This window comes from Marmota monax, unplaced genomic scaffold (assembly GCF_021218885.2).
Source record: "Marmota monax isolate L192 unplaced genomic scaffold, Marmota_monax_Labrador192_F-V1.1 WCK01_AAM20220418_F8-fsc00076, whole genome shotgun sequence".
Classification (NCBI taxonomy): domain Eukaryota; kingdom Metazoa; phylum Chordata; class Mammalia; order Rodentia; family Sciuridae; genus Marmota; species Marmota monax.
Window position 1 is genome coordinate 929,645 of NW_026692843.1, and position 12,827 is coordinate 942,471.

General features: G+C 40.2%; 1 protein-coding gene across 1 annotated transcript; it reads right to left on the reverse strand.

Moving 5' to 3' along the window:
* Positions 1-428: 428 nt before the first annotated feature.
* On the reverse strand, positions 429-11,978 carry LOC124095626 (ATPase PAAT). The gene is made up of 6 exons (XM_046448841.2): positions 11,800-11,978; positions 11,181-11,384; positions 10,343-10,415; positions 8,151-8,357; positions 5,236-5,687; positions 429-1,062 (listed from the first exon to the last, which is right to left on the reverse strand). Exons 1-6 carry the CDS (start codon positions 11,961-11,963, stop codon positions 828-830), a joined length of 1,335 nt encoding a protein of 444 aa, XP_046304797.1. The 5' UTR covers positions 11,964-11,978; the 3' UTR covers positions 429-827.
* Between the last annotated feature and the right edge of the window lie 849 nt (positions 11,979-12,827).

The window sequence follows — 12,827 nt, forward strand, 5'->3', positions numbered from 1 at the left end:
AAGAATCAATTCTACCAGACAGAACTGGACTCATGTGCTCTAATACTTCAATGCAGACCCTCAGCAGTTCATACTCAACATAAGCTAGGAAGGCCTGGGAAAAAGAACTTGTATCAGCTGGAAAAGGAGGCTTCATTATGTGTTCTGGGGTACTGAGGTAAGACAAGACAACTTCTTCCATTTTACATCAAACACTGCATCCAAGTAACAATCCTAACAAAGAATGGGCCAGTTTTCATTTTTCACTTTCCTATCTGCTGTTACAATGTGATAGAGCATAAAATCAATGGCCACAATGAGAACTGATCTTTCATTTACCATACATGACATCCATCTTTGAAATGTGAAGTAAACAACATAAAATATAAGTTGGTGATCTGAAATTAAATGTTTCAGGTCAAAACACCTGGTTTTCCAAGAACAATCAATTAGGGGAAAAAAAGTCAAGTAAGCATTTTTTTCATACCCTTCAACTATTAAATAAGGTCTTTGTACAAATTAAAATAGTACTTCAAACACATACAATACAAACCAATGAACTGCATTAGAAATCCATAAGCATTTAAACATTTAAAACACAAGAATACATAAAAATCTGTAAGTGAAAAACACTGCAAATAAGAATAACTTAGGACAATGGGGTCACCTCTTGGTGTACAGTACTGGATTTACAATAACAAGGGCAGTAAAAATGGACACTGAGGTCACTTTATGTAAGCCGATGATCCTTCGGAGGACATTAGATACTTGCTTTTCATAAACGTTTTAGGTTTGGGCTTTGTAATAAATAGGTAATAAATATCTGCAGGCCATCGTACGCTGAGAGCTTATCTTTCTCCATTGGAAAGTCTTTCTCCAGAGTCATAATGTCTCAAAGGCAGCCCATTGGGCGGGGAGTTGGGATTCTGCAGGAAGTCCATTAACAAGGTAATCTTATCATCTATGTGCTCCTGGAGTTGGAGTATTCGCCGATCAATGTAGTCCACAAGTTTCTTTTCCATCAGTTCCATATTTTTAGAAAGAATCTTTTCCAAGTAGGAGCAAATAGGCTGTTCTTCCACTCTAAAAATAAGTTTAAAAAGTCTATCAATTTTCCCCACTATTACAACAAAAACAAGCAAGCTATGCAACCAGTGGCCAAGGAACATGGCTGAAACTTGTCTCCACAACTGCACTGCTCCTGTGACTCATTTCCAGGTTGCAAAACACATGCAATAGGTGACCACAGCCCTTAATGCCCAACACACTCCTTACTTCTTATTAAGTATTCAGTTGAAGTGGGAACATAAAAATGAAGACACATCTACAAAAACAAACCTTGGGGAATGCCCTTTTTAAGTTCCAAATAAAAACTGATTTTGCCCAATTTAAAAAAAAAAAAAGTATCTTTTCCAAGTATTGTTTCAAAGCAACCCTCTAATTCATATAGCTTTTTCCTCTTAAATACAAACAACCTTACTAAAACACTAGAAGGTTCTTTGCTAACCTGATCTGAAAATGTTTATGAATTTATCTAGGATGGACAAACAAAAATTAATAGGATCAAAAGAACACCGATTTCTAAAAATCCACAACGCTTAGGGTTTCCATAATCCTTTCAGGAGCTCAATGAGGAAAAAGTACTTTTCCAGAGCCTATACAAATCAAGGCTGTGAATTCTCTTTAGAATTTCCTCAGGTAGTAGATTTACTATATAAATATGTATGTTTTCAGAGGTTAACTATTCTCGGTATTCCTACTGTTCTCATACTAGCTATGTTTAATTACACATGCTATAGAGTAACGTGTATGAGAATGTGCCCAAAAGCTAATATAGATTTGCATAAATTTAAAACAATATTCTTCTTGTTACATGTTTTGAAAGTTTGACTATTTCTTATTTACGTTGACATGAAAAGGTTTAATTATTATTTTTAAACAAATATTTTATATAGCTGTAAAACTAAAAGATTTTAGGAGTCCTCAAGATTGTAAACGCCAATAAGTTTGATCTTGGCATAATGCCCTGCAGAGCCATTTAAATTGTTGTTCATGATATGGATGCACCCCAGTCTGTTTAACCATTCACCTACCATGAGACATTTTGATTGTTTTTTGTTTGGCACTACTACAAATAAAGGTCTCATGAACAACTGCGTAGAGCTTTTTAATGTTGCCACATCTTTTCATTTCTTTGGGATAAATGCCCAGGATTAGGACTAATGGGTTGTATGGTATAACTGTGTGTTTAGTTGTTAAGAAACTGCCCAGATATGTTTTTAGGGTGGATGTACCATTTTAATTCCCGCCAGCAAGGAATGAGATCCAGTTTCTCTATATGCTTGTCAACATTTGGTATTCTTATTGTTTATAATTTTAAATTTTAGTCATTCAAATAGATATATAGAGATATCTTGTGGGGGTTTTTTAATATTTATTTTTTAGTTATAGGTGGACACAATATCTTTATTTTATTTTTATGTGGTGCTAAGGATCGAACCCAGTCCTTCACGCATGGTAGGCGAGCGCTCTACCTCTGAGCCACAACCTCAGCCCTACCTTGTGGTTTTAATAAGCATTTCTCTAATAACACTGAAGTCACTGTTGATCATCTTTTCCTGGGCTTATTTGCTATTTATATATCCATCCTCTTGATGATTCTTCACATCTATTATCCATGTTCTAATTAGATGGTATTTTAAAAAACAAATCTTGCAAATCCTTCATACATTTTAGATACAAGGCATTTGTTGGATTCGTGATTTACAAATATTTTCTCCCAGTCTGTATTAATCCTCTTACTGGGGCCTTTCATATGTAAAATTTGTAAATATTAAATGGGCTCTATATACATATTTTATGGATCATGCTTTTGGTGACCTGGAAGAATTCTCTTCCTAGGTCCCTAAAAATTTCTCCCATAGATTAAAAAGATTTTACAGTTTTATACTTAACATTTTAGCTTATGCTCCATTGTGTGTTAATTTTCATATATCTGCATTCATGGTTCATTTTTTAGCCTGTGACTCTCCATTTGTTCCAGCATCACATGCTAGACGATCATCCTTCCTCCACTGAATGACTTTTGCACGTTGGTAGAAGGCCAACAGGTATACTTCTGTAGAGCGATTTCTGTGCTTTCTGTTCTATTCTGTTCATCTATGTGTCTAGCTGTCTTGCCAAAACAGACTCTTGAAATCCAGTAGTGATTTCTCTCTATTCTAATTCCAGTACTGTTGTCTTTCCACTTAGAATTTTCCACTTCCAAATTTTGGAATCATCTTATTCGTATTTACAAAAAATACATTTTGAACTTCTGATAGAAATTGTGCTAAACATATATATATATATCAATTAATGGAAAACTGACATTTTTACTGTTGAGTCTTCAACAGTACCATGAATACGGTATATTGCTCCATTTCTTTGGGTCTTCTTTCATTTCTTTCATCAGTATTTAACAATTTTCAGGTCATAAGGTCCTCTATGTCTCTTGTCAGATTTATATGTACAATTATGTTTTACATTCATTTATATGTACTTATTTCTTTGGGGATAATTTAGTCTTGGTAGCAGAGTAATGCTGGCTTCATGAAATGAGTTGGGAAGTCTTCCCTCCTCTTCTATTTTTTGGAAATGTGTAAAAGTGGTTTTCTTTAAATGTTTGGCAGAATTCTTGAGTGAAAGCATTTGGGACAGGACATTTCTTTTTCACGATCTCTTCAATTTTGAATATAGTATTTAGTGGCCATAGAAGTGTTCCATTATTTATTTCATGTTGGTTGAGTTTGATAATTTGTGTTTTTTAAGGAATTAATCCATTTCCTCCTAGTTGTCAATCAAATTGTTACAATATTCCCTTATCTTTATTATGGCTTGAGGCCCTGTAATGGTATTTCCCATTACATTCCTCAGATTGGTGATTTGTGTCATCTCTTATTTGCCAGTCTTGCTAGAAATTTGTCAATTTTACTGAAATTTTCAAAGAACCAGCTTTTTAATTGATTTTTTTTTTCAATTAAATAGATTTCTGTTCTTTATTGTTTCATTCTTCTGCTTGCTTTGGGTTCCTTTTGCTTGGCTTTTAAATGAAAAATTCAATTTCTTTAGTGCTTATAAGACTATTCAGATTATCTATTTCATTTTTATTGAGTAGCTGTAGTTTTATAGTATTGATTTGAAAACTCTGCTCTTTTCTAATGCAAGCATACAGTGGTAAACAAGTTCTTAGCAAAACCTCTTTAGCTGAATCACACAAATTTTGATCTATTGTTATTTTCATATATTCGTAAAAAAATTTTTCTGTTGAGACTTCTTGAATCATAGATTTACAAGTGTTGTTTAGTTTACAGGTGTTTTGTCAATCTAAATGTCTTGTCTTTCTGTTATAGATATGATTTCTTGTCTTTTGTAGCCAGAGAAAGCACATTCTATGATCCAATCTCCTTAAACTTCATTAGGTGTGCTTTAAGACTTATCATATAATTTATCTTTGTGAATCTTCAAAAAAAAAAAAAAATGTACTCTGCTACTGTTGGCAGAGAGTTCTATAAATGCCAACTGATCCTGCTGGTGGTTAGTGGTATTTAGTTCCAAACTAATATAACTATCTCATTTTTAGATGAAAATTCTAAGAGAGATTAAGTATAGAAAATAAACGAAAACTATGACCAAAGTCCTGAATTCCAATCTAGAATACTATTTTGACACACTATATTTGTGAAAAGGATTAAGAACATACTAACTCCTCAGCCAATTCTTACTGAAACATGTTGTCAAGGTAAGGGATTAAGAGACTAGAGCATAAAAACTTGTATCCTACAGATAATCACCATCCTAAAATAGTTTTTGATAATTCCAAAGTTAACCTAGACCAAATATAATCTACAAAGCAATGACATGCTTAGTATACCCAGCTAGAAAAACAATGTAAAGATCATTATTACCACAGCACCTTTCCACTCATGCAAATAGCCTTCTACTCCAACCCACAACTGCTGCTGGTAACCCTTCCACCAAATGCCAGAGAGGTGTGCAGCACCTTCAGTTATAGGCACTTCTGTCACAGCCATGCATTTCTCTCTGGAGAACAGTTATTGCCCACAAGCGTGTTCATGGTAAAATGCAAAAACTGCTCAAATTTTCTCTGGAAAGATTGTTCATTGAGACAGATCTGTTTCCCCTTCATCTGATTCTCTCACCTACCGGCTATAAACCTCATTTGTAACCACATTTGTCTTGAGATAAAATACTCACGCAACACCAACAATGCCTTCACGGGGCTTGGAGACGTTTTCCTGCCACTTGGCGTTATGTCCCACGCGAAGATGGTTAACTTGACTGCACAGATTTTGGAGAAAGGGCAGCAACTCAGAGCTGGGCAGTGAGCCGTCACTCGCCTTCTTTGGTAAGAAAGAAGATACTGCATTTTTAAGATCATTCTCAAGAAGGGAATGGTTTTGTGGCACAGTTTTACACCTGTCGCGGCTGGTGGTATTTCCTTCCCCAGGTGGCCTGGTGCTTTTGTCGATGAAAGCCTGTAAGGGTTCAGTCCTGTTTGCAGATGTCAATTCAGTTCTAAAAGGGAAAGGTGTGGAGGATGACTTGTCCAAGGCTCCTGAAGTGGACGATGGCTGGAGTGCAATCATATGCTTATACCCGGTAGTTCCCAAAACTGACTGAAGCTGCTCTCCAATGGGAATACAATTCTAAAAAAGGTAAATAAGAAAATGTTAAGACTAAGAAGGACAGTTCACTGTGGGAGTCATTACTGGGCACTGTGCATTCCTTCCTTTGATCCTCAGGAAGTAGGCTATTACTATTCAATATTAAGTGACCCAGTCAGAAGGTCCCTGGCCAAGGTAACCAGTTGGTAAGTGGCAGAACCAGGACATAAATCCAAGCAACCTAACTCCACAGGCAAGACTTAACATTATTTTCTAAAGAAAATAAATACTAAAATTGCATAGTAAATTTGCAGTGACATATTTTAGTATTTTACCTACAAAGTCCTCCTTAATTTATGACAATAAAAATGTGATACTTTCAACTGAGTTACAATGATTGATCATTTTCTTAGAACTCAATTGTCATTCCCCAACTTTCAACATATGGTTGAAAAGCTATTCGTTTTCACCTGGCCATATCTTTTGCCATGAGTTTTTAATGGAGGCTATACACTATTTAAAGCTAGATATTCTATGTATATACTTGTGATATTTTCTTTTTTTTTTTAATTAATTAATTAACTTACTATTCTAATTAGGTATATATGACAGCAGAATGCACTTTGATTCATCGTATACAATTGCAGCACAACTTTTCATTTCTCTGGTTGTACATACACGATATGGCCTTACACATATGTGCAGCACCATATGTACATGTGCTTAGAGTAATGATGTCCACCTCATTCCACAATCTTTCCTACCCTCCAGGCCCCTTCCTTTCTCCTCCCTCCCCTAGGCCCAATCCAAAGTTCCTCCATTTTTCATATGCCCTCTCCCACCCCCCATTATGGATCAGCATCCACTTATCAGAGAAAACATTTGGCCTTTGGTTTTTTGGGATTGGGTTATTTCACTTAGCACTGTGACATTTTCAATAACTAAAATGAGCTACCACTTGTCTGTGTTTAAGAATTTCCACCTTAATAAGAATTAAAGACCTAGGGATGTGGCTCAGTGGTAGAACACTTGCCTGAAGTGTGTGAGGTCCTGGGTTCAATCCCTACACCAAAATAAAAAAACCAAAATTCCATATTGGTACCATGACTAAATTGCTTATGTGTTATTCTTTCCTTTGTTTCTTGAGATTTTATGTTGAAGTATACTATCTTCTTCTTCAGGTTTTCAATTTTTCCACTAAAGAAAAACCAAATGACCTCTAACTGAATTGTTTGTGTGAAGGCATATGGAGCTCTTAAATTCAAAACGTAGAAGCCTACTACAGGTTTTTATCAGGGTTTATCATCCCACACTTACTGCTATTCAGTTTTTGAAAGATGGGCTGAAAAGTGATTATCAAGATTAGCTAAAGAAGTTCAGTTCATACATTCATCTAGATATTCTATTCTGAGATCAAGCTAGATCTACATTCATTTATTCAAAAAATGTTTACCAGAAATTTATGTGTTAGGCTCCACTTGAGGTATGAGAAATATGGCAGTGAATCAAACAAATTAAAATCTCTGACCTCTTAGAGTCTTAAGATAGAAGGGAGAGACTGCCTGAAAAGGACGGAGGGAAAGACAGGAGGGATGAGGAGAGAGGAGGAGGAAATACATCATGGGATGTAGGTGGTGATAGATACTTCAGGGAAAAAATCAGGCAGGAAAGGGGATAATGAGGGCCAGGGAAGTGGAGGCAGAGGCACCTGTGATAGCAAGTACCCATCCAACATATCTTACAGAAATGCACTTTGGAAAAGGCTCTATATAGAGAAATGCTAGCCTATTGTCATTTTTTCTTGTTCTATTCCAAGTTTTGAATAAGTCTTAAAATATTCCTGGAATAAGATGGGTTATATTTCTAATATTTTAACATTAGACAACATTCTTTTAGCTCAAAGGAGCTTTACTCAGTCATCAGAGAAAATTTATTTCTGTATGAGACCACTCATATGATCTAGCCTGTAAAAATCCTTAAAAACAGGCTATACACCAATTGATCATTTTTGCATCCTAGAAAGTGCTCAAACCAGCCCATAATTCATCAAAGTTGCTACTTGCTGAATGATGGGTGAATGAATTAATGAAAAATGGTGAAGCTGTCCAGTCAAAACTTTTTATATGAGGGTAAGTCTACAAAATATGCCTTTTGCAAACTATGAACAGATGACAGTTAAATCAATAATAAAAATTAAAAATTTAGCTGGGTGCAGTGGTGCACACCTGTAATTCCAGCTATTTTGGAGGCTGAGACAGAAAGATTGCAAGTTCAAGCACAGCCTAAACAACTAAGCAAAACCCCATCTAAAATAGAATAAGAAGGGCCAGGGAGGTAGTCCAGCACTAGAGTGCTTGCCTAGTATGCCCAAGTCCCTGGGTTCAATCCCTAGTATCACAGAAAAAAGCTTTAAAAAAAAAAACAAATACTGCATTTCCTCATTAAAGGCCATCATTTTGAAATGATTTTTTACTGCTATGTGGAAAGAAAAACATTTCTACTTACCTGCTGTTGAAACCTAACCATGTTCATTAGCTGCTGAGCTCCAGGTGATAACTTTGACCCCATGGACTCCATTATGGTTTGGACCTTGTCAAGGTCTATCCTTGATCCTAGAGCAGGAGAGCTTGGTGAAGAATTTCCTGAAACTGGTTTCATGTGTACCACAACCTTACTGATGAACACACACTGTTTTTCACCAAAGGACAGCAACTATTATGAAACAAAAAAGTCCAGGAAATATAGGTATTAAAACCAATAATTTAAAGTCACTTCCTAGTATTACCAAATCAAGAGTGAAATATTCAAGAATCTAACAGTCTTAATCTCAAGCATGTTTTTAAGTTATCTTTAGAATAGTCATAGATAGAAAAATTTCTATTTTAACATAAGGCTCAGATCAACTAATTAAATCAAGAAATCCTTCTCAAACTAATATACAGAAAATAAGTCTGAGTAGATTAAATATAGTTTTACTTAATTTAAGGCATTAAAAATAAACAGTCTGAGATCTTAACATGCCACAGTTTGGTATAATATTATTTAATACAAAATATAACTGTCTAGAGGCCCAAGCAGTATTTACTGAAATTATAGACACAATTCAGTCTTTCAGGATTTAGAACTGTAAGGAAATGTTAAAAATCAGAGCTTACAGTCTAAATCCTCTGGTTCTATCCCTGTAATTTTTTTTCTTTTTTTGCAGTGTTGGGCATGGAACCCAGGGCTTCAAGCATGTGGAGCAAGGGCTCTACCACTGAGCTGTACTCCATGTGTGGTCCATAAAACAGAGTAGTAAAATGAAAGGGAAGAGATTTGGATCAGACACATCTGGGTTTAAATTATGACTCTGCTGCTCAACAGCCTGGGTGACCCTGGGCAAATGCTCACACAGGGTAAAACTAAAATCAAGTCAGTAAAATGAGAGATGGCTTATGTGTCAAAATATCCAGTATCTATCCCTGAGGAAGTGCTCAAAAGTCTGTATCAGGAACACTTTATTTTTATCTTAACCTTCCATATGCTGTTGTCCCAGGACACACTTTCATACATAACCCAGGGGTTCCATGAACGAACCAACCCTTCGTTTCCATACACAGTTACAAAAAATGTTCACCAGAGCGACACACACAGACCCACGTGTCAATAGGTAAATGTACACCTATGCTCTAAAAACTCTTTTAAGTGTGTAACCAAATATGTGACAGTCTTCAACAATCAGGGAAACACCCATTACATTTATCTTACATCCCAACCTATTCTCCCCCTTCCGCTTTGTTATACCCAAACACTTTCTCAACATCAAATATAGGATCTGTTTCACTCATTGAGCATGCTTATTACCAGTCTTGCCCCAGTAAAATATAAGCAACATGAGGACAGGTATTTCAATTTATTTTACTACTGGTAATTCCTAAATGCCTCATATAGTATCTGGCATCAAATATTCACAGAATGAATGAATCACTTTAATCAGTTCTGTGATTGAAGAACGTTTATTTTGTTCTTCAATGAAAGAAAATCACTAATTTTACCTTATTCTAAAACTAAGTCTCACAATTTCCCATAAGTGGTGATAATAAGTATAGATTTTTCAGAGTCAAAAAGAACCCAAGAATTTTCTTTCTTCAGTTCTCTAATTTTACTCCCGAAGTATGTCCAAACAAGCCAAGAAGCTTGCTCAGACTAGTGTGACAGCAACAAAGCTGAGTTAATATTCTGGCTCTGTATTTCTCATGATTCCTAGACTTTGACATCACCACTAATGCAAACCTTAACAATCTTCATGCTGCAGCCAACAGTCCAAAACCCTTTAACTTCTTGGTTCTCTTGTCTGAAACTCCTTTCACTACCTTCTTCTTTAATTCATAGGACCAAAGTTTTGTTTGTAATTTTTTTGGCAACACAGTTTTACAGAAAGATTAAAAAATGTTCTAGATAAATTTCCCAAAACCTCAAAATATAGCACTTATTAACAAAATATATTTCCATAACTGGTGATAGACTAAAAGAATTAAATCTTCAAGAGGGTTGATGATTTTTTAGCAAAGTAATTACCTTTTATATGTTTACTATGTCTTAGTAAAACTAGGGACAATATAGGATTAACTGTATTCAAGGAAAGAAAATTAATTATATAGAGAACAAAAACAAACTTGATAAAGATTTAAATTAGTTAAAATTTGATGATGGCTTACCTTTATTTTACAAGCATATGTGGAAGTTTCCAATTTTAGATGTTTTTTGTAGAAAATAATATTTTCCTGTTCACTAAAAACAAAAAATAATTTTTTAGTTATGATTAAAAATAAATTGTTCTAGGACAATACTCCATCCTGGGACTGTTTTCGTGGTGAGGCACAAGGAGCTGGGGCTCCGGAATGCACTGCACTGCCTTAAGGACCACAGGGGCCTCTCAGCCTAGCCAAGAGAACTGAAGGAGATAATACAGTCATGGAGCACAGACCATATTGTAAAGTTCAGTGAACACACCTATTATTTTCAACTTGCACTGGACATAGGAAAGCTCTAAATTTCGGTTACATTAAAAAAGATGCAGCAGAATCTTTGTAAGGGGGGAAACGGGGGGGGGGGGGGCAAATGATCACGTTTATAACCGGTTAACAACTAGGCGGCTGTGGCAGTCTTAGATTCCCACACCCTTAGTAAGGGGCTTCCTAGAGGATGAGCTCAGTGTTCCAGACTGACTGAGTCATTAATTTGGGGGAAACTCTGGAAGCCAACCCTGTGAGCGAAGAGGAGAGACAAGGAGCACTTGTCAGGGCTTCTCCTAACAAAACTCTTCCACTAACCAGCTGTGACCCACCATTCACTTCCACTAACCAGCCCCAAGTTTCCAGGTATGAAAACAACTAGGCTGATCTGCGCTGCCTTTAAGAGGCGGCAAGGCGACCCCGTCTCTGCCACCGGTGCACTTTTAGGTTCCCTCCCCGGGTGACTGGCACGACGTCAGGCAATCTGAACCGTCCCACGCCCGGGAAAGGGGCCGAGGGGCCGCGGCGCGGAATCACCGACCTGCCCTCCGGGACGGTGCGGGCGCCCTGGCCCCGGCCGGTGCCACAGTACTCCTCTCCCACGTACACCTCCATGTTCCTCGCCGAGCTCAGGACGCCCACCGCGAGGATCTCTTCCCCGGCCCCGGGGTCGCACCGCAGGTCGAGGAAGCAGGGCGTCCTGCCCCGGGGGCCCGGCACGGCGCTCAGGCTCACCAGAGGCTGGCTGAGGAGGTCGGGGCACACGTGACGCCCGGTTTCCGCGGTCGCGCTCGCACCCGCCCGCGCCCCTCCCCGGACCCCCGCGGCCTCGGGACGCGCCGCTCAGGGACGCGGCTGGGCCGCAGCCCCGCAGCCCGCGCCCCTCCCCGACCCCGACCTGCTGCTGGCCGCAGCCAGTCCAGCACTCGCCGGCTCTGCGCAGCCAGACGCACGCGCGCCCTTCCCCGCCCGCACACGCGGGGCTCTAGGCGACTTCTGCGCCGTTCGGGCGGCCAGGAGCTGCCCCTCGTTTCCAAGCGGGCGAGGCGGATGCGCCTGCGAGCGCTCCCAGGTCTCCCGCCCCGCGTCCCCCGCTCGTCTCCCCCGGAGCGTGGCTGTCGCCGAGCGCCACGACCCGGCTCCCCCGAGGCACGGCGCACCCCGAAGCAGGCGGCACCAGCAGCTCCTCCCAGTCGAAGTCCTGGGCGCCGACGCCAGCCCGGGTGAGGAGGAGGCTCCGGGACAGGACCCCGTTCGCGGTATCCCAGGAAGAGGCCAGCATCGGGCGGCCGGTCATTCCCGAGTCCTCGGCCCCGGTCTCCATTTCGCCGCCTCAACCAGCCCCGGAACCTCTCTTGCAGGGCTCGAGTTTCGGTCGGTGCAGAGTGGAGTGCGGACGTTCAGCGACTTCCGGCTGTCTCTCTTCAAACCCGGAGCCGCCGCTTCTCTTGCCAGTGTCTAGAGACCTGGCAAGCCGAGGCACGCATGCGCTCCGCCGTGCGACTTTCCGAAGCGCGTTCAGGCGAAGAGTTGGAGGTCGAGGCCCGGTGTCGGTTTTCCGACGTTGGCGGGGAGAAGTGTCTGCGGTGCAGAGGAATTTTGCAGGTTGCGGGTGTGTACTACTCGCCCCCCGCGACCTGCGGGCGCCGCTGCGGTCCTAGTAGCCTCTGGAGTGGACGTCGGGGCCTTTCCCCTGCGGCCTGAGCTGTGTGCGTGGCACCCGGGGCGAGTAGGGGCGGTGACGAAATCTGGTGTTAGTTCTCCCAGTGCCCCGGCGCGTGCTTGCGGCGGAGAGGGTCGCTGAGGTGCGAGGTGAGGGCTTCCAGGCGGCCCCCCGAGGTTGTGCCGGCGGCTGTTGGTTTCTTAGGCGCCTGGACCCGCCCAGTTAGCGGACCGGCTCCACTGTGCCATGGGGACCTGGGTAGCCTAACCCGCACGCCCTCCACCTCTTTTGAAGAATTGTATTAACTGGAACTGAAACCTTGGGTGGGGATAAGTGAGAGCCTATGTAACTTGCGACCTTCTAGATGTCCTGCAAAATAGAAAGGTAGGGAAAGAAGAGAAAGGCTGTACACCTCCAGTTTTCGCCCCAAAGAGGCTGTAGGTGATTCTAGCATCTTTTGAGAGAACAAAATAGTTTATAGAAAAGTGCAATGTCAGAGTTTCAAAGTTGTGTTTAAGGCATATT